Source organism: Trachemys scripta, chromosome 1 (genome assembly GCF_013100865.1).
Source record: "Trachemys scripta elegans isolate TJP31775 chromosome 1, CAS_Tse_1.0, whole genome shotgun sequence".
NCBI lineage: Eukaryota > Metazoa > Chordata > Testudines > Emydidae > Trachemys > Trachemys scripta.
This window is the reverse complement of record NC_048298.1, coordinates 100,262,817-100,288,205: the sequence shown is the minus strand read 5'-3', so window position 1 is coordinate 100,288,205 and position 25,389 is coordinate 100,262,817. Positions and strand designations below refer to the sequence as shown.

Genomic DNA, 25,389 nt, shown 5'->3' with positions numbered 1-25,389 from the left:
TGGCCAATGTGGCTTCGGGAGGGATTGCTTGCATATTTGAAGGCAATACACAAGCAGCTGATGTACTAGATCTGTAGAAGCGGGGAGGGAATATAACTAAAGATCTTGGACCAACTGAATTTTATTACCGGATCAATTCCAAACGGATATGGATTTCCTGAGTAGACTCCAGGGACTGCTGGATCCAACTGCAATACTTGATTTTCTTCAAGAACATGTGGACTACAAAAGAAAAGAGAAGAGGCAGTTTCTTACTGCCTCAGCCTGAGGTGTTTCTCTATCTAGAGTGCTAAGTACTACAAAATTAAACATTTCGTTTACCCAAGGCCTACAGTGGCATTGTGTGTGTGCATATGCTGTGTGTGTGTGTGTGTACATACATGTATATGCTGGATATACAAGGCCTGACACTCCTATTCCAGCTACAATGGGTCTGGGAGGAAACACATCAAGGTAGCATCTGAACGATTTGGGAAAGTCCCAGCACTTTGATTGCTCACATGGTCATTGAAAAGTCTGAAATCCACCTATCCCTGATGTGTTGGATACTAGGGGCAAGATCCTCACCCTCATTCCAGCCCCTTCACACCAGGTAAAAGAGCTGGAGGGAGCAGTATAAAGGGGCTCTAAAAGCCCTGTAATCTGGACAGGAGTGGGGGTCCCCCAGAACAGGAACTGAGGAAAACTCATAAATCTGCCTTCCAGGATCCCCCTTGTTAGCATCATAAGGACCATGTTGGTGGCAGAACTGGAGGTGGGACTGGAGCCTTAGCACACAGTTCTGCAGAGGTTCCAGACAGTACTGCGGCCCATAGGGCAGCCAAGGGGAGGCTGCCATAATTTAGACAGGCCCCCAACACTGTTTAAGTTATGGCAAGAGCTTCCCAAGCTCCCGGAGCATGAGAGTTCTGGTACATCAAAGAATCTCAGCCCAGGAATTTATTGGGCCTTGATATTTCTCGGATACTGACTATGAAGCCGAATAGTGAACATAAGAACGGCCATACTGGGTCAGACCAAAAGTCCATCTAGCCCAGTATCCTGTCCTCTGACAGTGGCCAATGCCAGGTGCCCCAGAAGGAATTAACAGAACAGGTAATCATCAAGTGACCCATCCCCTGTCGCCCATTCCCAGCTTCTGGCAAACAGAGCCTAGGGACACCATCCCTGCCCATCCTGGCTAATAGCCATTGATGGACCTATCCTCCATGAACTTATCTAGTTCTTTTTTGAACCCTGTTATAGTGATATGGGGATGTGTACAGGCAGGGGAGGAGAGGAAGGGGGCAGGGCAGGCTCCGGGGATAAAAGGGGGCTGGGAAGGCGCAGTGAGAGGCAAGTGGAGGAGTGAGAGAGGTGAGGTATGGGAAAGCCAGGTCATACTTCCATGTGCTGGGGTGATGGAGTCCACTATGCCTATGATGGCCCCTCCCCAAGTCAGCAGCTATTTTAAGTATCTGTTAAAACAGACCTGGATTTTGAGATGAGATTTGTCCAAATGTGAATTCAGTCATACAGCCTGGTTCATTCACACATGAATTCACCCCAGGGATTCAGCCCAGCCTCACATGCATCCTCAGCAGGTCTCTCTTTTAATCCCCATGGAATAAAATATTGTTCCATTATGTGTCATCTTCCTTTTTGTTTTTACATCATTTACCACTTACTTCCACGTGTTGTTTCTAAACATGGGGCGGGTATGCCAGGAAGAACCGAAGATGTTGAAAGATTTGGAGAAGCAGTCATTGTAGATAAAGCCAGTATAAATGGAGAATATGCCCATGAGCAGGATCAGATAGCGCCCACCAAAGAAGGTGTTCCAAATCTGCAAGGGAAGAATTCAGGGAGAGTAAGCAACCATCACACAACAAAACAATGCTCGCATGGTGCACCATGCCCCGAGAGAGGAATTATTTTACAGAGTCATTCATTCACTCACTCACTCCCTGTATTTCCAGATGTTCATGCTTGGATAAGATGTTCCTACAGAAATGGCCTAATTTCAGAAGTGTTGAACACCCAGCGATATTAATGGGAGCTGCTAGCTGCTCAACATTTTTGAAAATCAGGCCACTTACTTAGATCCCTAAAGGTGGATTTAAGAGCCTGACTTTAGGGTCCGACTTTTGAAAACTTAGCCTCAATTTGCCCACATACAAATGCCAGCTACAGTTTTGTACAGACATATATGTGGGTGTGTGAAACTGCAGGTGTAAAGTTAGAGCATGTTTGGGGCGATCTGGCCCTTTGTGTTATTATTAGGCAGAGGAACTACTTGCCAAACAGCTTGGCCTCTTAGCTTCTCTGAGTTTTACAGAAGAAAATTCATTTAACATTTTGGGGTTTAGATGCTTTCAGTATTGAGTAAGAGTTTTGGAACCCGTTGCAAGGCTGGCAGGATGCATTCAGCCCTAGGAAACTCACCTCATTATTGCTTTTCTGGGCCAAAAGTGTCTTCTCGTTAGTGACCATCCAGAGGGCGAAGCCCAGCATAACAGCACCGTGGCCACAATCTCCAAACATCACCGCGAACAAGAAGGGGAAGGTAATTATAGTGTATGGAGCTGACGGAAGGAGACAGACAGGAGCTCAGTTTCACTGAAAGACCTCAACAGGAATCAGCTTTTTAAATCAACCACTAGGGTCAGAAGGCCAGATTCTATGCCATATGTAAAGGGGTGCAGTTTCACTGAAGTCAATGGAGCTGAACTAATTTGCACCAGCAGAGAATTTGGTTCAGCTGTGACATACATGGTTTTGGATCACAAAGTGTGGTCAGAGACCAGAGGCCCTTCCCGCTGACCCATGCCCTTGGCAGGATCTCATCTTCAGGCTGCAACAAACCATGTGTCTTTTTACCTGGATTCATCTCCCTGTAGCTTCCCACACCATAAGCATCCACAATGTTCTGAAAGCCTGCAGTGAACTTGTTGGTTCTGTTGAAGGTGGGTGGGGCCATCTTAGACTGTACTGCAGTCAGGATAGGGGAGATGGTAGAGCCGCTACGTTCCTGCAAACAGGCGACAAGGATGGACGTGAAATGGTGGGGGTGAACATTAGCCTGTTCTTACTAGTCACGTCATGCTGTTTTGCCAAGAAACCTCGCCCATGGAATAGTATTTGGCTAGTGAACCCTGCCCAACAGGTCTGCATTATACACCCCTTTAGCCCACTGTCTCCCAATCTTGAAAGCAGGTCCCCTCAGGAGACGGGATAGACAGACTAGCCCCAGCAGACTCAGGGCACAGTGTTGTTGGGCAGAACTCCCCATTCCTACACCTTGCTCACTTCCCAGAGGCAAACATGCTCCCACAGCCGCAAGTGAAGGGGCAGACAGCTCCATGACAGCCGCCCACCTCTCCTCCTTTCTCTGAGTGGGCCTTATGCTGCTGGGTGCTCAGAGCAACTCAGTGCAGAGCTCAGCTCAGCCACGAGAGCACATGTGGCCCAGGGATGTCCCCAGATGCACCCGTGGATATTCCCACCCAGCCTGAGCTGCGAGCATCTCTCGGTCAGGGAATGAGGACAGGAGCCACCGGAGCCGGGAGAGCCAAAAATTAGAATAGACGAGGTAAAGGACGGGAGAGAGAGAAAAGAGAGGGACAGACCAAAAAACAGGCAAAAGAAAAAGAAGCTATGGTGGGTCCCGGGAGTCCATTCCGAAGCAAGAAGGGGGCTCCAATAAAAAGTGGTTGGGAAATGCACTTAGCCCCTCACCATTCCCTGCTGGAGAGCTCTTTTTATCCTGCCGGAGTCAGCCATTGGGAACCAGATCTCGGCAATGACGCACTGCTGGGTGACGTCAATGTTACAGCAATTCAGGATGTGGTAGATGGCTTTGATTTTCTTCACCTTGATCCCCCAAGTCCACACGTTCACAGCCGCCTCGCGCAGCAGCCGCAGGCGGTGCGATTCCGTTTGGGTGATCACCTGCAAGCAAAGCAGGAGCAATAGTGAAGCAACGGGAACGTATTTGGTGTGGTGCCCTTCAGCTGCATTTTAGGGAAGCCTGGGGAAGGACTGCAGGTATTTAGTATGAGTCAGCCAAACGCCCGATAATAGCATTCAAAGATGTCTGAACATGGACGTAATTTGCCAATCTCTGGAAAGCTGAAATACTGGGGGGGATTTATCGCAGCTTCATTCCTGTTAATTCCAGCTCAGTAGCTGATATTGCAAGGCACATTTTCCTGACCCCTGAAATTTAAAGCTCTGCTCATTGGGAGCTTGGTCCTAAAAGGGGCTGAGATATTTCTTGCAGACACCGAGCACCTTCAACGCTCGATGACACCTTCAGGAGTTCTTGGGCAACAATTGTAGGATGTAGGATCAGGCCCTAGTTCGGTCTCTCTCAAGAAGGCCTCCATAGCTAACAAGCATTGAGAGGAGTCTGGCTGGCTGAGGCAAGCAGAATTAAAAGCAAAATCCTGACCAGCTGGCTAGTCAGCAGTGAGACCATTGGGGGGTCACTCTGACATGAGCATTTAAGAAAGGGGATGATATCAAGTCAAATAAATGTCTGCGTCTCCAACTGCTAGATGGGACGGTCTGGAACAAGGACAGAGAATGAGGGCTGCCCACTATGTTGCACGGAGCAGCATTACAGAAAGTTTGCACAACATAAAAACCAAAGTTCCACACCCAATGCATCGGTCTCATTTTCAAATAGAGGAAAATCCGTGTTTTTATAAATGGGTGGGAGCGTTTTATTTTAACTACAGCACTCTTTCAGGGCCCCATCCGGACTTCAGCAGCACTACTCACAAAGTGGAGCATGGGCCACAGAACTGGACGCCTAGTTCGTACCCCGCATCCTTACTATGCCACCATCCTGCCTTACAGGTTAACATGGGTCTAAATAGGGGCTGGGTGACAAAAGTCAAAGCAATCCAAACACATGACTTTTGGAAAGCTCAGCATGATTCAAAGACAACAGAATTCATAGACTATTTAGGACATTGTCAATGCCAACTAACCAGTCAAATAAATAGATTAAAGTCCTAATCCAAACCGATGGGAGTCTTTCCACAGACCGCAATGTGAGTTCGATCAGACCCTTTAATAGCAAAGGTCACGTGTACGATAAATTATCTCACAAACGCATGGATTTTTAATATATCACACGGTTATGCAATTATCACGTCTTTAGCCAACTCAGCTGCTCAGCCAGTTTCACTAGGACGACTGCTAACATTCTAAATCTCTGAGCCTCGTCATTCAACTGCCACTGGGTTCTTTTCCCCAAAGGAACCTGCCAAAGAAACTTTTCCTTATTTCCCCTCAAATGTGGACTTTTCCCCACAAAATTACACCTGCCTGAGGCAATTTTCAGTTCTGCCGCTGTCAGAGATTTAAGGGTTGAGATTTCAAAGTTAGAAACAGGAGGTGGATACCACTGGAAAAGGGAGATCCCTGGCTTTCCAGTGTGGTTCAGGACTTGTTACTACACCAAGGACCTGAGAGATCAGCCATTTTAGGTACAGAAAAGCTATTTCAGGTATTTTTAAAGGTTTTTATGGTGCCCTCTGATCCCTATACAGTTGGACCAGGGGGCAAAGTGTTTGTATATGAGAGCTGAGATCTCCATCCTCTGCTAAAGCTATTGCACACACAAAAATAGTTCCAATAAAAATGTGTAAAACTCTCTAAAACACTTGTAAAAAAAAATTTCTGTCACGTATGTCATGATGTCATGATGATGCAATGTGGTACATTTATTTTACCAGCAGCAAAGGTTGGACAAACACCTGTCAGGGATGGTCTAAGTTTACTTGGTCCTGCCTCAATGCAAGTGGCTGGACTAGGTGACTTCTCAAGGTCCCTTCCAGCCCTACAGTTCTATGATTCCATGATTACCTATTCCTGGATCCTCCCCTCACCACCCTGATCCTGAAGTGACTGTACATGGCCAGACCCCTACTTGTGTGTGGATCCCTACAGTTGTCAACTGGGCTCCCCATGACCATAGGAGCCAGTCTGTCTGCAAGCAGTCAGTCACAGGATCAGGGCCTAAATAAAAGTAGTGTCACTTACTGCGTTTAAATCCTCAATCCTTGCGTTCACACCATCGGCCATTTCTCGACGTTCAGCAGCAGACTCTGGACAGGTATATACTGTAGCACGAAATCTAGTATGAAGAAGGAGGAAAAGACACAGTCATACTTACTGTTGCTATGCACAGTTATTTGTAAGACTATTTGCACACGCTTTTTAGTTGAAAACTGGTCCCCATCTCCACTTCATGCACTGAGATGCACTGGCACTGTAGCTGAAGTGCAGTTATACATAGGAACCTCCCTCAATCCAACAGTAAATGGGACTCTCATTCTGTGCTGTGAGTTAAGGTACCTGATTTTCCTTAGGCCATGTCTATACATACAGCTCTGCAGCGGCGCAACTGAATGGATACAGCTGTGTCGCTGAAGCACGTCTGGTGAAGACGCTCTCTATACTGACAGGACAGCGCTCTCCAGTCGGCATAAAAAACCCACCTCCGTGAGTGGCATAAGCTATGTTGGCAGGAGAAGCTCTCACGCCAGCGTAGCGGTGTGCACAGAAACACTTACGTTGGGGTAACTCATGTGGAATATTCACAGCCCTGAGCAGCACACATTTTGCCGACATAGGCTGGCGTGTAGACCTAGCCCTAGTGGAAAGGATTTTAAAAAGTGACAAAAATAACATTTTCTGCAAAGCCAAAGTGGGTGAGGTAATATCTTTCATTGGACCAACTTCTGTTGGAGAGAGAGACAAACTTTCGAAAAAAGAACAGGAGTACTTGTGGCACCTTAGAGACTAACAAATTTCTTAGAGCATAAGCTTTCGTGGACTACAGCCCACTTCTTCGGATGCATATAACAATCAACAAAGGATTGAATAAGGACTCAAACAAACTTTCGAGTTTACACAGAGCTCTTCTTCAGGTCTGGGAAATGTACTCAAGAGTGTCACAGCTAAATGCGAAGTGGAACGGCTTGTTTAGCATAAGTACTTAACACATAGTTGAAGGGAACATTCAAGGTGAAGAGGCCGATTAACACTAGTGGGTTACAGAGTGTGGTAATAGGCCATAAACCCTGTCTCTCTATTCAGGCCATGATTTTTAGTGTCTAGCAAAGTCATGAATTTAAGCTCCCAGGCTCATCTTTTGAAGACGTTGTGCAGGCTCCCTTTGAGGCTGAGGACGGAGAGGTCAGATATAGAGCGATTGCTTTGTGAAAAAACTGTTCACCGACAGGCAGTCGGGTGTTTTTGTCTTTTTTGTGAGTATCATTTTGTTATGTGAGTTCATTCAAGAGCATAGTGATTGTCTCATTTTACCCGCTTAGCTGTTATTGGGGCATTTAATGCAGTTTCTGAAAAGTCAGTCATGTAACGCTGCTCTACAGCCAAAATGCTTCTGAAATAAATGTAGTCAAATTTTACTAATTCTGGGTCACTGAGAATGAAAATGATGCTTAAAATTGTTGATTGGCTCTAGTTTTCAAGATATGCTATTGGGTCAGTATACACGACCCTTGACTTGGGAATGGCGGAGGATAAGTGAGTTATTACGGGAAGGGATCTCAATTTAAACCAGAAATGACTAAAATACATCTTTGACTGGATCTATGAATAAATCTATGACTGGGTTTGGACAGTACTTGCTTTTTAGGCAAAACAATGAATGATGCAATCTGAAGCTGGGATTGCGTCATACATGATATGAATTGCATCATGTTATTCCTAGAAGTCATGGATGATGCAATCATAACGAAGCTTACATCACTCTGCTGAACAAATTGCCCTAGATCAGCTCTAGAAATCATACAGTGTCGTGCTCTCTTATTTGTCAGTGTTTGATTTTGCAAAGGGACACATTTCTGTTTAGCCAAAGTGAGCAGAGATGCCTTGTACTTGTGTGAACAGTGCAGATCACTTCTGCTATGTTTGTGCTGAAGTGACTTTTGCATCACAAAAGTGCAGTATAACCACTATGGTTAAGAAACCCTATCACCTTTATTTTGGCTGCAAAATTGCAGATCAGGACAAGAGGTGGGCCCCACACATATGCTGTAACACTTGTGCAACAAATCTTCGCCAGTGGTTGAACAGGAAAAGGAAATCTATGCCTTTTGCAGTGCCAATGATTTGGAGAGAGCCAACAGATGATACCAGCAATTGTTACTTCTGCATGGTGCCTCCAGTTGGGAAAGGTGTGTCAAAGAAGAACAAGTGGACTGTGCATTATCCAAACATTCCATCAGCTATATGCCCAGTACCCCACGGAGAAGGACTGCCGGTTCCTGATGCATCAGAATCATTCTCACTTGAGTCAGACGAGGAAGAGGAGGAGGATGAAACTTCTGGTCCTGAACCATCAATGTCACAGGACCCACATTTTCTCCCATCCTCCTCCTCTGAACCACACCTCATAACACAAGGTGAACTGAATGACCATGTCAGGGATTTGGAACTACCCAAGAGTAAGGCAGAGCTGTTGGGCTCCAGACTACAGCAGTGGAATCTCCTGGCAGGTAATGTTAGGATTTCCATGTTCCGTGACCGTCAAAAGGATCTTGTCCCATTCTTCTTCATGGAAGGTGATCTTGTAGCCTGCAACAACATCGATGGTGTGATGGCAGCCCTCAACATCGTTCACGATCCGGATGAGTGGAGACTGTTCATTGATTCATCGAAGACGAGTCTTAAAGCTGTTTTACTGCATAATGGCAATGTTTTGCCATCAATTCCAGTTGGTCATGCAGTCCATATGAAGGAAACCTATGACAACATGAAACAACTTTTGAGGTGCATAAACTATGACCAACATCAGTGGCAGCTTTGTAGCGATTTGAAGGTTGTTGCTCTCTTGCTTGGTCTGCAGACTGGATACACAAAGTACTGCTGTTTTCTCTGTGAATGGAATAGTCGTGCAAGAGATTCCTGCTACATCAAGAAAGATTGGCCATTCCGACAGTCATTGGAGCCTGGGAGGAAAAGTGTTCAGCATCCACCACTTGTTGAATCAAGGAAGATTTTGTTACCACCCTTACACATCAAGCTGGGTCTGATGAAGAACTTTATCAAGGCCATTGACAAAACACAAGCAGCTTTCAAGTACCTCCGTGGAAAATTTCCAAGGTTAAGTGAAGCTAAGATAAAGGAAGGTGTCTTTGTTGGTCCTCTGATTCGTGAACTTCTTCGAGATGATGTATTTGACCATGCACTGCGTGGCAAGGAAAAGACGGCATGGAAAGCCTTCCAGTTAGTGGCAATAAATTTTCTCGGAAACAACAAGGCAGACAACTACAGGTTATTGGTGGAAAACCTCCTCAAGGCATACAAAAGCCTTGGTTGCAACATGTCACTAAAGATACATTTTTTGCACTCTCATCTAGATTTTTTTCCACCGAACTGCGTAGCAGTGAGCGACAAGCACGGCGAACAATTTCACCAGGATATTGCAACAATGGAGAAACGCTATCAGGGCAAATGGAGCCCATCAATGCTTGCAGACTATTGCTGGACAGTGACAAGAGATGCTCCATTTAATGAATACAAGAGACAAGCCAAGAAGCGCCGAGCAGACACTGAATAGGACTAAACTATGTACATAATAGTTTTTTGCCTTTTGTTTCATAATACATTTTATTTATATAACCCTTTTGCTGGTTTTTAAAGTGTTACATAAACAGGACAGGTGAAATATTATCATGTAAAGCAACTATAAACACATGAAAAGACCTAGGTTTACAATTTATGATTAAAACTCTACTATCTACACAATATACATAGACATAAAATGTAAAAACTTAAATATCTTAGAAACAGTAGCCAATCAGTTGTTTTAATTGTCATATTTGAATTCAGCACATCAAAATACATAATAAATAGCACATTTTATCTCTGAAGCAGACGACTTCTCAAAAATTGTAGACCAGTGTAACAGATCAGCCAATAGATGGCCCTGTAGCACCAAGTCCTTACAGTAGCCATTCACTTTTATCTTTGCATCACAATTGCAAAATCAGCTTATCCCCAGTCAGTGAGCTGTGACTAAGCAATGCTTAAGAGCCATCATTGAGGAAAATGTTAATAAAACCCAGTTAGTCTATATCATATGTTTTCCATATTTATTTGCTAGTGTAAACAACTAAAATCGAGAATGTACAGTATTGTGTGTTATTGTAGACTGAGGCCAGGCCTACACTAGCAGCGCTATACTAGGATAGCTATAGTTGTAAACTACGTCAGCAAAGCACTCCTTGCATGAATGCAGCTATCCCAGCAAAACTGCAATTTGTATAGTAAAACCACCCCCCAAGTGAAACAAGCTATACTGGTGAAAGCCGTTTTGACACTGTAATTGCATCTACACAGGGAGCTTCACTGGCACAGCTATGTTGGTCAGGAACCACACTTCTTCACACTCCTGACTGACACACCTATGCCACCAGAAGCCTGTGGAGTAGACTTAGCCTATGTCAGTCTAAGTGTCGACACCAGTAGAAGCACTTTTATATCAATAAACCTATGTTCACACTGACAGGGTTTTGCTGATTTAACTGTGTCCTCACCCACAACTATTTCACATTTGGGGACAATATATACCTTCAAGTCAGCGGCACTGCTATGGGTATCCGCATGGCCCCACAGTATGCCAACATTTTTATGGCTGACTTAGAACAACGCTTCCTTAGCTCTCATCCCCTAACGCCCCTACTCTACTTGCACTACATTGATGACATCTTCATCATCTGGACCCATGGAAAAGAAGCCCTTGAGGAATTCCACCATGATTTTAATAATTTCCATCCCACCATCAACCTCAGCCTAGATCAATCCACACAAGCGGTCCATTTCCTGGACACTACTGTGCTAATAAGCAATGGTCACATAAATACCACCCTATACCGGAAACCTATTGACCGCTACACTTACCTACATGCCTCCAGCTTCCATCCAGGACACACCACACGATCCATTGTCTACAGCCAAGCTCTAAGATATAACCGCATTTGCTTCAATCCCTCAGATAGAGACAAGCACCTACAAGATCTCTATCAAGCATTCTTAAAACTACAATACCCACCTGCTGAAGTGAAAAAACAGATTGACAGAGCCAGACGAGTACCCAGAAGTCACCTCCTACAAGACAGGCCCAACAAAGAAAATAACAGAACACCACTAGCTGTCACCTTCAGCCCCCAACTAAAACCTCTCCAGCGCATCATCAGCGATCTACAACCTATCCTGAAAGATGATCCTTTACTCTCACAGATCTTGGGAGACAGACCTGTCCTCGCTTACAGACAACCCCCCAACCTAAAGCAAATACTCACCAGCAACCACACATCACTGAACAAAACCACTGACCCAGGAACCTATCCTTGTAACAAAGCCCGATGCCAACTCTGTCCATATATCTATTAAAGTGACATCATCGTAGGACCTAATCACATCAGCCATACCATCAGGGGCTCGTTCACCTGCACATCTACCAATGTGATATATGCCATCATGTGCCAGCAATGCCCCTCTGCCATGTACATTGGCCAAACCGGACAGTTTCTACACAAAAGAATTAATGGACACAAATCTGACATCAGGAATCATAATATTCAAAAACCAGTGGGAGAACACTTTAACCTGTCTGGCCATTCAATGACAGACCTGCGGGTGGCTATCTTACAACAGAAAAACTTCAAAAACAGACTCCAACGAGAGACTGCTGAGCTGGAATTGATATGCAAACTAGATACAATCAACTCAGGATTGAATAAGGACTGGGAATGGCTGAGACATTACAAACATTGAATCTATCTCCCCTTGTAAGTATTCTCACACTTCTTATCAAACTGTCTGTACTGGGCTATCTTGATTATCACTTCAAAAAAAAATTTTCTCTTACTTAATTGGCCTCTCAGAGTTGGTAAGACAACTCCCACCTGTTCATGCTCTCTGAATGTGTGTATATATATCTCCTCAATATATGTTCCACTCTATATGCATACAAAGAAGTGGGCTTTAGCCCACAAAAGCTTATGCTCTAATAAATTTGTTAGTCTCTTAAGGTGTCACAAGTACTCCTGTTCTTTTTGCGGATACAGACTAACACGGCTGCTACTCTGAAACCTGTATAGGGATAGTTACAGTTAATGCACGGTATGCATTACTAAGGCCTTGTCCACACACAAAAGTCTACACCTCCCCTAATCTGGATTCAGCCATACCAGTGTAAATGTGCTTATACCAATATAATTGAGGCCTGGTCTACACTTAGACTGAACTAGCTACATTGCACAAGGGTGTGAAAAGCCCCCGAGCGCTGCAGTTAAGCCAACCTAACCCCAGGTGTAGACGCAGCCAGGTAGACTGAAGAATTCTTCCATCAACCTACCTACTGCAACTCAGGGAGATAGATTACCTACAAAGACTGAAAAACTCCTTCCATTGATGTAGGAAGGGTCTACATTATAGTGCTAGGCTGCAGCTGTGTCACTGTAGCGCAAAGTGTAGACTTGGCTTTATTCCTGTACAGGAAGGGGAATAAGCGATATTGGCATAAAACACCTTTATTCCAGAATAACTAACCACAGTAGGGGGCTGTACTGGTATAACGATAGCAGTTTAAAAAAAAAAAATCACACCAACAGTTATACCAATACAAAAATTACACATAGAGCAGGCTGTAGTTTGTGTTACACTCATGTAGTGTACACTGACAGGTTTTCTGGCCTGTTCACTGGGACCCTCACAAAACAAGACACACATCTCACGAGGCTCTCGCAGTGGATAACATTTTTAACTACATAAAATAAATGAGTGTCAGGTAACATGATAGCTTCTACCTATACACAGATTTCTCAGTCATTAGCTGTTTGATTCATGCAGCGATGGCTTAATGTCTAGTGCTCGTGCCATTACTGGAGGTCACAAAGGTTGTATTGAGCTATGGCGCCATGATTCAAACAGTTGACAAAGAACGCCTAGAAGAGAATGCTTCTTTTTTTACACAAAGATACGTGGTCAGATTATCAGCTGGTGTATCAGTGACCATTCCACTGATCATTTTAAAAGACAGCACGTGACATTTAGAAATGCGTGTTACATCATGGTCTCAAGGCATGTCATGGTATGTTTCCCAGAATCAGATCTAGACCATACATGAGGAAGAACAGTGGCAAATTTAACAAAACACACAGCAGTGTATTTGAGCCCTGTACAACAGGGGTTCTCAAACTGGGGGTTGGGACCCCTCAGGGGGCCGCAAGGTTATTACATGGGGGTTTGCGAGCTGTCAGCCTCCACCCCAAACCCCGCTTTGCCTCCAGCATTTGTAATGGTGTTAAATATATAAAAACATGTTTTTAATTATTGGGGGGGAGGGGTCACACTGAGAGACTTGCTATGTGAAAGGGGTCACCAGTACAAAAGTTTGAGAACCACTGCTCTATAATCACAACAATATATCTTTACCTAGCCTCCCACTCTGAACAGGATCTCTAACCACAAACCATCCTGCAAAAGAATCCCAGGGTTACTAGCCCTGCTTAATTATCTCCAGCTTCTTATGCTTCAGAGCTCTTAGCCCATCTTTTAATTGGTATTTTTAATCAAACTTGAAAGCTTATTCCACCGTGCTGTAGAGTTCCTACATTTTGCACATTATCACAGCAATGCTACTTTGATCGTTTAACAGCCCCTTTGCATATTAAATATCGCCTTTGCCGTAATGACAGACATCTATGAAAGTTGAAGGAGAATTCAGCAGGGAACCCTTACACTGATAAACCCATTTTAGCATTCACATTAGCATCTAGGCAGCCACCAGCTTAAGAGAAAGGGAAAAATCTCCTCAATTCCACCCCTCCGTCTCTTTAATAAATTTGTGCATGGGATTAATGCTCATGAAATTGGCAGACTAATGTTATCAGTCAGAGCCAAGCATATTGCAAGTGAGGGATGTGCAAGCATTCCATAGACTATTCCCCCAATCAAAGCTTATTCTGACCTGTAAAAGTCCTGCTATTCCAATCCAGGATTTCTGCAGAATATTAACCGTTAATGGTTGTGCTTAATTGTGCACTGATGATGTTGGGTTTCTGATGTGAGCAAATGCTTTTTAGGGACTACAATAGCACCACCAACTTAATTTCTACTTTTAAATTAACCAGGATTAGGAGAACCCACAGGCATGTCCACAGAGCCACTGCTCAGTGTCTGCTTCCCACAAAGGAGGAGTCTGCTTCAGCTCTCAGGTAGAGGGTATAGGTGTTGGTGCCTAACTCCCTTTGAATTCCAATAGGATTTGAGTACCTAACTCCCTTAGGCTCCCAGCTGCAGCCCTTTTATTCAAGGGGCAGAGATTCACGCTTTTAGCTCTGGGGACCTGAGTTCAATGCGCACTGACAACCAAAATGATGATGGTTCTTATATCTACTAAAATTGTTTTCTGAAAAATTCCCGCTGGTTCTACAATGGGTTGGGCAGCAGCACCGGTGAGAGCCCAGGCATAGACAAGCCTTCAGGCATAGTCGTTGCCATGTTATGTACATGAGAAATGTTTGTTGTTGCTTATTGCAGCACGTTGTAAAAGCAGCCAGTAAGGGACTGATCCCGCTCCCATTGAAGTGAAGGGCAAAACTCCCATGAATTTCAATTATGCAGGAGCAGATCTTAAAGGTCAAGCTGGAGCGCCACAGTCAAAGACCTTTGCTGGAAAAATTCCCCTTCCCAATCCAGTCCTGACTGAGCCTAGGGACCAAGGAAAAGACCCACCCACCAGATGGCTGCGTCAGGTATGGTCAGTTCTGGTTCTCACATAGGGTTCTTTCTTGGAGTCATCCGTGCAAAAATCTGCCGGCCTTAAGACTTTGGCTAACTATGCCGAGCGGGGGGTTAGGTATGAAAACGGATTCAGTGACCGTTAATCAAATCTGACTTACACAATACAAAGCCCATCAGTACTGAGAGCTATAAAACAGTAACACAGTATTCAGACCTGATTAGTTTTTTTTAAAGTTTGCTTAACTGGGAATTAGACAGAATGTTTAAGATTTTAATTTGTATTCTTTGCTGTTTCCTTTCGACACCAGTTCAAGAGACTAGCACAGAGGCCAGCAGTTAATTGAGTATAGAAAGGTTTATTAAAAATATAGCACCAGATCCTTTAAACAGAAGCTTAATAAAATTTGTCCTAAATTTTCAAACATGACTAGAGATTTTAGGGATCCCCAGTTTTGGAGTTCCCATCTTCTGACACCCTAATAAGGGCCTGATTTTCATAGCGTGGGTGCTGAGACCTTCTGAAATCCAGGCCCATTAAGGTATCCGCTTAGAAATCTAGAAATTGAGGCTCCTGAGATCTCTAGTCACTTTGGAAAACTGAGGGCCTTAATTTTAAAATGCCAAAGTGACATATATTTTTATTATTAGACACAGCAGAATTGAAAAGCAGGATGGAGCAAATTGATAGAGCTGACAGCGGAGTGTTGAGAAATAATCTCTACTCCCAGTCTCCTTTAGCCAATCCTGCCAAGTAAACACCCCCGAAAGAGTCATTGCTACTTTCTCAACAGCCTGCCTTACCCATCACAAATCTTCTTGATTTTTTGGTTGAGCTGCTCTCCTTGATAGAAGATAATGAACACATTCTTTTTCATCTGTTCCTTCTGAAAAGCAATGCAAGCAGATTTTAAAATGCTCATAACAAAATACAGCACAGTTCTGAAAAGGGAAGATTTTTAGTCACTCTTTCAAGAGCATTTTTTTAATAGTTTTCCAGGAACAATAATTAGAACACAAAATGCTGTTCAGAGGGTTTCCCCTGGCTGCAAACACAAGGGCTAGAATATCTGTTGCAGGCTGTGTATACTGGAGACAGAAGGCCAGCAGGAGTCATAAGTGTAACCCTCAGAGGAAGCAAAGAACAGGGCTTCTTGGGCACAGAGCTTGCTGGAGGGACAGACTTGGAAATTTCTGAGCAAGAAAACTGTTGTTTGTTTCTACTGTGTTCAGGGACACAGAACTTTGTGTACACTTTCGTAAATAAACAAGAATACACCAAGAATGTACCTGACAATGAGTCCTCATCCTATTGAAAACAGTCCTACAAGGCCCTGATTATTGGCAAACTGATCAGGCCAAATGGGCAACAGTGATCATAACAACTGAGAATGGGGAAAACAAAGATCTGTTGTGTTTTAAAGAGGGCCTCCCAGCCCCATACTTGTCCAGCATGTCTCTTACTATATGGATTAGCCTCTTTGAACCCCAGTTTTAACTAAGGTTGCAGGTACAGTAGAGTGGCAGAGGGTTATCATGGCAGTAGTTTGGGTTTCTCTAAAGGTGTGCGTGAGTGCGCATATAAAGTGGGAAGAGGTGAAGCAGGAGTATACCTACTGTAATAGGGTCCTCCAGGGCGGTGTCCATTTCAGTGTACCTCAAATAGATGTTTCCCCTGCAGGCTCTCCACAGTAAACGCTCAAAAGGCACCATCCTTTCCCTTTTTATCACCCCTGCTGTGAATCTAGGCAGTGTTAACAAGACAGATAAATGGCAGGCATATTTTCAATATTTTTGAACATGTACCACACTGGGTTGTATAATCATTAAGGCTCCATAGTCTACGTTAGACTGTATTTATATTCAAATCCAACCTGGGACCCTGGCTACAGGTGTGGCTGTAGTTAGTTGAGGCCTCTATATTAAGAGAAGTTCAAGCACGGATCTTACTTCTTAATCTATTCACTTTTCTCTAACTTTTTAGGGGGCCACAAGCCCACCTGTCTGTTTCATGATTGGGGAGGGAGGGAGAGGAGCAGGGAGAGAAACAGGTTCATTCTCTTCTTAAAAATGTGAAGCGGATATAGTGATGGTGAAAGGCACGTGGCTGACAGCACTGGAAACTGACATACTTTCTATACACACAGCCGGTACAGCACAGGCAGGGCATGTGAGTTTCATCACATTGACCGACCAATGTACCTCGCCCTCAACCTGACGAGGTCAAAGGTTTAGAGCAGAGTTCAGTTTCCCGGCTTTCTCTCCCTCTTAATCTAGCCCAAGGCTGGAGTAACTAAGCCCTGACCCAAGGCAATCTTGCTATCATGAGGGCCACTAAGGAACTGCCTACTTTACAAAACACCACTGTATGGGGATTTAACCATGACTAGCTGCACAGTGCTGAACGTGACTTGTCTTGGCCAACATTGCTGAAAAGTCACAATCAGCATCATGCCATCTGACTCGACTGCATTCAAACTCAGTGCAGCTTTCTACTGTAGACAAGCCCTGAGTGTAAACTGCAATGGTGGTTTCTGTGATGTGCACATCTGTCATAAGAACATAATGGCCATATTGGGACAGAACAATGGTCCATCTAATGCAGTATCCTAAATTCTAACAGTGGCTGATGTCAGACACTTTGGAAGGAATGAACAGAACAGAGCAATTTATTGTAGATCCATCCCCTGTTGTCCAGTCCCAGCTTTTGGCAGTTGGAGGTTTTGGGACACCCGGAGTGTGGGGTTACATCCCTGACCATTTTGGCCAATAGCCATAGATGGACCCCATCCTCCATGACTTATCTAATTGTTTTTGGAACCCAGTTATACTTTTGGTCTTCACAATATCCTCTGGCAACGAGTTCCAAAGGTGGAGTGTGTGTTATGTGAAAAAATACTTCCTTTTGTTTATTTTAAACCTGCTGGCTATTATTTCATTGGGAGACCCATGGTTCTTGCGTTATGTGAAAGGGTAAATAGCACTTCCTTATTTACTTTCTCCACACCAGTCATGATTTTATAGACCTCTATCATATCCCCCCTTAGTTGTCACTTTTCTAAGATGAACAGTCCTATTCTTATTAATCTCTCCTCATACAGAAACTGTTCCATACCCTTAATCATTTTTGTTGCCCTACTCTGTACCTTTTCCAATTCTAATATATCTTTTTGGAGATGGGGCAACCAGAAGTGAAGTCATTATTCAAGGTATGGGCATACCATGGATTTACAGAGTGGCATTATGATATTTTCTGTCTTATCTATCCCTTTCCTAATGGTTCCTAACATTCTGTTCACTTTTTTGACTTCCGCTGCATACTGAGCAGATATTTTCAGAGAACTATCCAAAATGACTCCAAGATCTCTTTCTTGAGTGGTAACAGCTAATGTAGATCCCATCATTATGTCCGTATAGTTGGATTATGTGTGCATTATCAGTGTGCATTACTTGCATTATTAACATTGAATTTCATCTGCCATTTTGTTGCCCAGTCGTCCAGTTTTGTGAGATCCCTTTGTAATTCTTTGCAGTATGCTTTAGACTTAACTATCTTGAATAATTTTGTATTGTCTGTAAACTTTGCCACTTCATTGTTTACCCCTTTTTCCAGAACATTTATGAATATGTTGAACAGCACTGGTCCCAGTACAGATCCTTGAGAGGCCCCACTATTTACCTTTTTCCTCTGTGAAAACTGACCATTTATTCCTACCCTTTGTTTCCTATCTTTTAACCAGTTACTGATCCATGAGAAGACCTTCCCTCTTATCACATGACTACTTAGTTTCCTTAAGAACCTTTGGTGAGGGAACTTGTCAAAGGTTTTCTCGAAGTCCAAGTACACTATATCCACTGGATCAGCCTTGTCCACATGCTTGCTGACCTCCTCAAAAAATTCTAATAGATTGGTGAGACATGATTTTCCTTTACAAAAGCCATATTGGACTCTTCCCTAATATATCATGTTCATCTATGTGTCTGATAATTCTGTTCTTTACTATAGTTTCAACCAATCTACCTGTATTGGAGTTAGACTTACTGGCCTGTAATTACTGGGATCACCTCTGGAGCCTTTTTAAAAATCGGTGTTACATTAGCTATCCTTCAGTCATCTGGTACAGAAGCTGATTTAAATGATAGGTTACATACCACAGTTAGTCATTCTGCAATTTAATATTTAGTTCCTTCAGAACTCTTGGGTGAATACCATCTGCTCCTGGTGACTTATTACTGTTTAATTTATCAATTTGTTCCAAAAGCTCCTCTAATGACTCCTTAATCTGAGACAGTTCCTCAAATGTGTCTCATAAAAAGAATGGCTCAGGTGCGGGAATCTCCTTCACGTCCCCCGCAGTAAAGACTGATGCAAAGAATTCATTTAGCTTCTCCACAATGGCCTTGACTTTCTTGAGTGCTCTGTTAGCACCTTGATAGTTCAGTGACCCCACTGATTGTTTTGTGGGCTACCTGCTTCTGATGTACTTAAAATAAATTTTGCCATTCCTTTTTGTGTCTTTTGATAGTAGCTCTTCAAATTCTTTTTTGGCCTGCCTAATTGCATTTTAACACTTGACTTGTCAGAATATAAGCTCCTCTCCACTTTCCTCACTAAGTTTCCCAGAGGCCACTCAACAGCTGTCAGTGATTTTCAGTTACTAGGCACATTTGAACCAGTGACCTGGAGCTGAAAGGCTGTCCATCCCATTTAGCAATACTCTGAGCCATAAAGATCAATTTTTTAATCATCTATTGTCTCCTTCAAAACACTAATGTTGCTTTCATTTTAATCAATGAGTTATAATTAAGAGACTGAAAAGCAGCCTGTACTAAGCTATTTGAAGATAGGAACTGAATTCAGCAAACCTCTAAGGCTACGTCCTCACTGGGGGTGGGGGAGGTGGATTTAAGATACGCAAATTCAGCTCGCGAATAGTGTAGCTGAATTCGATGTATCGGAACCGACTTACTCCGCCGTGAGGACGGCGGCAAATCGACCTCCGCGGCTCCCCCATTGACGGCACTTACTCCTACCTCCCCTGGTGGAGTACAAGCGTCGATTCGGGGATCGAATGTCGCGTCCCAACGAGACGCGATAATTCGATCCCCGAGAGATCGATTTCTACCCGCCGATTCAGGCGGGTAGTATAGAGGTAGCCTAAGACTGGGTCACCGTGCTGAAACCAGCTTATTAATGCTGGTGGAAGTAAAAGGGAAGGGTATATTTGCACTGGCCTTATTAAAGCTATAAGTCTATAGCAATACTGACCCCAACTTTGCAGCCACTGCGGCCGGAGTACTTCTTAATTCCAACAGACCAGAAGTGTCTTCGTTGAAGAAATCATCTGGTAGATTGGTTTCTGTCTGAAAGCAGAAATCATCATTTTCTTTTGAAATTATTTTAAAAACACTAACATATTCCAATGGGTTTAACTGTTGTCACATCTTTACTGTTGCTATTGTTTGTCTGAAGACAGTTTTCTACAGAGAGCTAGACCAAGTGTCAAATTTTCAAGTGACTTAGGAGCCCATGAGATTTAGGCACAGAGAAGCCTGAGATGCAATGAGCCTTAGGTTCACCAAGGCATTTTGGAAAATTTGACCTCAAATCCGCAGTAAAGGAAATCTGGGATCTTTTTAACCCCCCTCAAAAATAAAGCCAAAAGCATAAACAACTTAAAAATTTATCAACCCCTCTGCGAAAAAGAAAGAAGGACAAAGTGGACAGATAGTAACACATCTGAAGAACTCTCACCTCAAAGAAGTCCTGAGTTTTCTTCAGGAGATGTTTTAGTTCAGTCAGTTCTAGAAAATTCTGTTTCAAGGTTTGCTGGTTCTGAGTGGCTTCCTGCAGCTCAGCCTCCAGTTTCTCCAAAACTGTCTGTTTACAACCAAAACAAAACAGGAAAGATGCAAGACAGGCCCAGTTATCCTTTTACAGGCTGCCACATCCCTGTCAAAAGGACTGTAAAATAATATGGGCAGACACGTATGATTGTGCAATGAACATTTTAAAATATGCATCGGCTGTTTAGGTATATTCACACAGCTATCAAACCCTTGACCTTCCCCCTGCCACCCTCTCTATTACATGCAGTGACTCGAAGTTATATTTAGGCACTAAATTAGGCAAGCCAGCAGACCATCATTCTACGTGAAGATAGATCATGGTCTCGTCTCAGACAAACAGTGACGGTCAATCTTGATTAAAACCAATCAGTTTGTAAACTTCATTTCCAGTTGGACTAAAAGCAAACAAACTCTGTGCTTTTGAGTCAACGGGTTCTTTTAGGACACATCATAGCCCGAACCAGCAAGGTGCTGAATACAACCTCCGAGGTTCAGAACAGCCTCAACTCCCAGATTTCACAACAGACTTCAATGGGGATAAAGGGCTCATGGCACCCTTGCAGAATAGGATCTAAATCTTTGAGGTACCCATTTACCAATGTTCAACATATCAGGTTTCCTCCAATCATCATTGCTAATCTCCACAGGCAAAAGTAACATGGCAAAAGGCTATTCTTTCCTATGAAACCATGGGGGTTTTCATGACTGGGAATAGGTCATGAATAGGCCTTTGCTGGGATTTTCAAAGGGGTCTAAAAGAACTGCCTGCCTCCCTTAGGAGCTTTGAAAATCCCAGCTGTAGTCAATGTGCTAAAATAGTCAGATGTTTCAACCTAGCTGTCAGCTCTTCAAGAAGAAATAATTCAGCCCTGAATGTAGTGGTTACAGCACCAGGTTTCATGTCAGTGCAAACAGCCCTGGTGTTCTGGTAAAGGCTTCTACTAACCTGGCTGGCAGTCAAAACAGGGTAGGGAACAAATGGTATAAAAGGGGAAGTCTATAGACACAAAACATTTAAAAAAAGAAGAGCAAGTGGATTAAACCTCAGAAGACCCTTCCAGTGCACCAGGAGGCTTGGAATAAATAAATTCTGTCCCTGATCAACTCTGTGGAGAAAATATATGACTGGAAGTCAGGAGTCTGATTTTCTGCCGCTAACTGGGTATGTGAGAGGGCAAGTTATTTAACCTCTCTGTTCCTAAGTTTCCCCCCCTGTAACAATGGGGATCATTATGCAAACTCCCCTTTGTACTAAAGCACTCCAATCTGTGTCTGGGAAGTGATATATAAATACAGTATTATTAATCTACTACACAGGGTTGTGCCACAATTACAGAATAATATGGCTAACCCATGAGCATTTTCAAAGTGGTAGCCGGGTTAGTTTGTATCAGCAAAAACAACAAGGAGTACTTGTGGCACCTTAGAGACTAACAAATTTATTTGGGCATAAGCTTTCGTGGGCTAAAACCCACTTCATCAGATGCATGGAGTGGAAAAAAACAGTAGGCAGGTGTATATATACAGTAACTCCTCACTTAAAGTCGTCCCAGTTAACGTAGTTTCGTTATTACGTTGCTGATCAATTAGGGAACATGCTCGTTTAAAGTTACGCAATGCTCATTTGACAGCCGCTTGCTTTGTCCACTGCTTGCAGGAAAAGCAGCCTGTTGCAGCTAGCTGGTGGGGGCTTGGAACCAGGATGGACCGGCAGCCCCCCCATCGGCTCCCCGTTTCCCTTAGTCCTCTGTGAGGCAGCCGCCCAGCCCGCTATCAATTGCCGGCAGTTCGGCTGTCCCTTCCCCGACTGCCCTGTGCTGCTCCTGCCCTCTGCCTTGGAGCTACTCCCGGGAGCCTCCTGCTTGCTGTACAGGGGGGAAATAGGAGGGCTAATGCCAGGGTGTCCCCCTCCCCCCTGCTCCTGCACCCCACTTACCCCATCTTCCATAGAGCGGGGGCAGGGGACACACATGACAGGGCTCAGGACGGAGGGAGCTTCCTGGCAGCAGCTGCCCTCTCAACTTGCTGGTCTATTTAAAAAGGCAATGTACTTAGAGTGGGGTCAGCATACTTAAAGGGGCAATGTGCATCTCTCTCACACACATGGTATGTGTCTCTGTCTGCCAGGCTGTCTCCCCTCCCTCCATTCATGTTGCCTTGTAGAGTGTGAGGCTACATTAACAACAACAGGTTAACCCTTAAGGGCTCAGCCAATTGCTAGTTCATCATTTAGCAGTAAGGCATTCCCTGGGAAATAACCCACCCTCTTCCACCTTCTGACTTCACCATCTCAACCAAGCTTCACAATAATCATTGCTGTGTACAGTATTGTTTGTTTAAAACTTATACTGTTTGTGTATGTGTGTATATATATATATATGTATATATATATATATATAATATTGTCTTTTGTCTGGCGAAGAAAATTTCCCTGGAACCTAAGCCTCGCTATTTACATTAATTCTTATGGGGAAATTGGATTCGCTTAACATCATTTCGCATTTTTCAGGAACATAACTACAACGTTAAGTGAGGCGTTACTGTACACAATATATGAAAAGATGGGAGTTGCCCTCCCATCTTTTCATGTACTGTGTATATATACCTGTCTACTGTTTTTTTCCATTGCATGCATCCGATGAAGTGGGTTTTAGCGCACAAAAGCTTATGCCCAAATAAATTTGTTAGTCTCTATGGTGCCACAAGTACTCTTCATTGTTTTTTCATGAGAATTTGCCACTGGTGAGTCACTTTCCTCCACTTCTGGGACCCACATGATTTTCCTGAGATGTTAAATATGTGGGTTTATATGTAATTTCACTCCTCCCCTGCCCAATCTTTTTCCATATGCCCCCGAGGCAGGGTAGAATTTTGTACCTCCAAATCAATCATTTCTCGAGGCAGGGGGGTCTCAGGATACTTTTCAGGTTTGAAGATCACAATCTCATTTTCCATTTCACTTTCTAGAAAGCCTGCAAGGAAAAGGCACTGTTAGGCTTTCCCTGGGGTCACTGACAGGGCCTGCGGTGGTGACCCGAATGTGACATCATGACACATGATCACAGTATTCAAATGTCATTCGACACTTATTCTAGGAGATTCACCAAATATTTGTGGAACTCTTCGACACCCAAGAATCTGGCTCCCTGGAGCTTCCCTCAGCAGCGAGGAAGCTGCTCCTTCTCCAGAGGAGATAATTGTGTACACCTGGGAATCGTGACTGTAGTACGAAGTTAACCTAATCATAGACACGGCAGTGGAAAATGATCATTAGTTCATTGTGCCTGCTCTCCAGCCTGCTGTTCCTTACAATATAGTATCCAGAGGTTTCTCCAGAACAGTTTCAAATCCGCAAGGGGTGGGGCTACTCCAACCTCCCTCAGTACTCCTGGTGGAATTCTGCGCCAAAAAATTAAAAATTCTGCGTACAATATTTCAAAATTCCACAAAATTCTGCATATTTTATTTGTCAAAATAACACAATATAATCACACCAGTTTCAAATATTTTGGTCATTTATTTCAAAATACCTATCAGCAAGTAAGTCTGTAACAATACAGACCACAAAAAAGATTAAGGAAATGGTTTTTGACAAACAGATTCCTTACTAGGCATATTAATACAGAACTCTGAGTAATAATTCATTTAAACTACAGTACAGAACCATATTTCCCGCACCCCTCAGAAGTAGTGCAAAGGCTTGGGGGAGTCAGAGGTATCGGAGACACTGAGGGAGAGGGAAGTACATTGCTGGGAAGGAGCCTGGGTGTGAACTTGTAGGGTTGTTGTGTATGGGTGGGAAAAGTATGGAACAGGTTTTTTTTTGGAGGAGGGGAGGATTGTTAGGGAGCTTCCCCCATGCAGACCCTGCCTGACCCCTAGCCTCTCCCATTCATTCAGGCATATCTGCCCGTCCTCATGTGTCTCTGTGCCCTCACTCAGCCACTCCCCTGTCCTTATGTCTCCCTGTACCCCCTCCCCCGTCCCCATATGTCTCTGTGCCCCCACCCAGCCACCCTCTGTCCCTGTACCCCCTCCCCAGGTGTCTCTGTGCCTCCACCGAGCCGCCCCCCTGTCCCTATGTAGCTCTGCACTCCCTCTCCCTGTCCCCATGTGGCCCTGCACCTCCACTCCCATTCAGTCCCTGTCCCAGTCTGTCCTCCCCCATTAGCCCTTATGAACCCCTGCCTGACCCCCCAGCACCCCGCGCTGTCTGTTTCCCCATAGCCTGTCTCCTGACCTAGCCCTCTCTGAAGAAGGCAGCTCTCTTTCTTCTTCCCACAATGCTGGGGAGCTGCAGCTTTGCTCTATTGCCACAGCGCCCTCTGGTGTGCAAAAGGTGGAACTGCAACAACATTTTGGCAGAAGCTTTTTTCTGCACAAAAAATCAGAAATCTGCAGGGCTCATTAATTATGTGCATGTGTAATAATGCAGAATTCCCCCAGGAGTACGTCAGGAGAATATACTGCAATAGACTAGATCCCACTTGTATCAAATGTTCCCTGCTTTCCAGCCTACATTTTTCCTGTGTTTCATTTCATACAATAGATTTATTTAGACACCTTGAACCTTGCACCTCCTTGCTTTGATATCACAAAGCCTGGGTTTGGTGCCCATGCTCCTGGACAATGAATGAGACAGGCACCTGAGAGTGAGTTTCAGAAAAGCTGGCATGCTAGGCAGCTCCTCGCCTGAGCTAGCCAGTGGGAGATGCCAAAGCAAGGGGTGTGTCCTAGCCCCACCCCTCTCAGTTCACCACCTAAATCCAA

The 25,389-nt window shown here is 44.0% G+C and overlaps 1 protein-coding gene across 2 annotated transcripts in view; it reads right to left on the bottom strand.

Moving 5' to 3' along the window:
- The window catches only part of ATP6V0A4 (ATPase H+ transporting V0 subunit a4), a 53,744-nt gene that overhangs the window by 20,543 nt on the left and 7,812 nt on the right, over positions 1-25,389 (bottom strand). For both annotated transcript variants that reach the window (XM_034779095.1, XM_034779105.1), the window contains exons 4-14: positions 23,497-23,591; positions 20,525-20,650; positions 20,039-20,133; positions 16,387-16,513; positions 15,574-15,656; positions 6,034-6,127; positions 3,718-3,930; positions 2,860-3,010; positions 2,425-2,564; positions 1,668-1,825; positions 129-222 (exon numbers count right to left, since the gene is read on the bottom strand). In XM_034779095.1, coding sequence (XP_034634986.1) covers positions 129-222; positions 1,668-1,825; positions 2,425-2,564; positions 2,860-3,010; positions 3,718-3,930; positions 6,034-6,127; positions 15,574-15,656; positions 16,387-16,513; positions 20,039-20,133; positions 20,525-20,650; positions 23,497-23,591 — 1,376 coding nt within the window. The remainder of the gene's footprint in view (positions 1-128; positions 223-1,667; positions 1,826-2,424; positions 2,565-2,859; positions 3,011-3,717; positions 3,931-6,033; positions 6,128-15,573; positions 15,657-16,386; positions 16,514-20,038; positions 20,134-20,524; positions 20,651-23,496; positions 23,592-25,389) is intronic.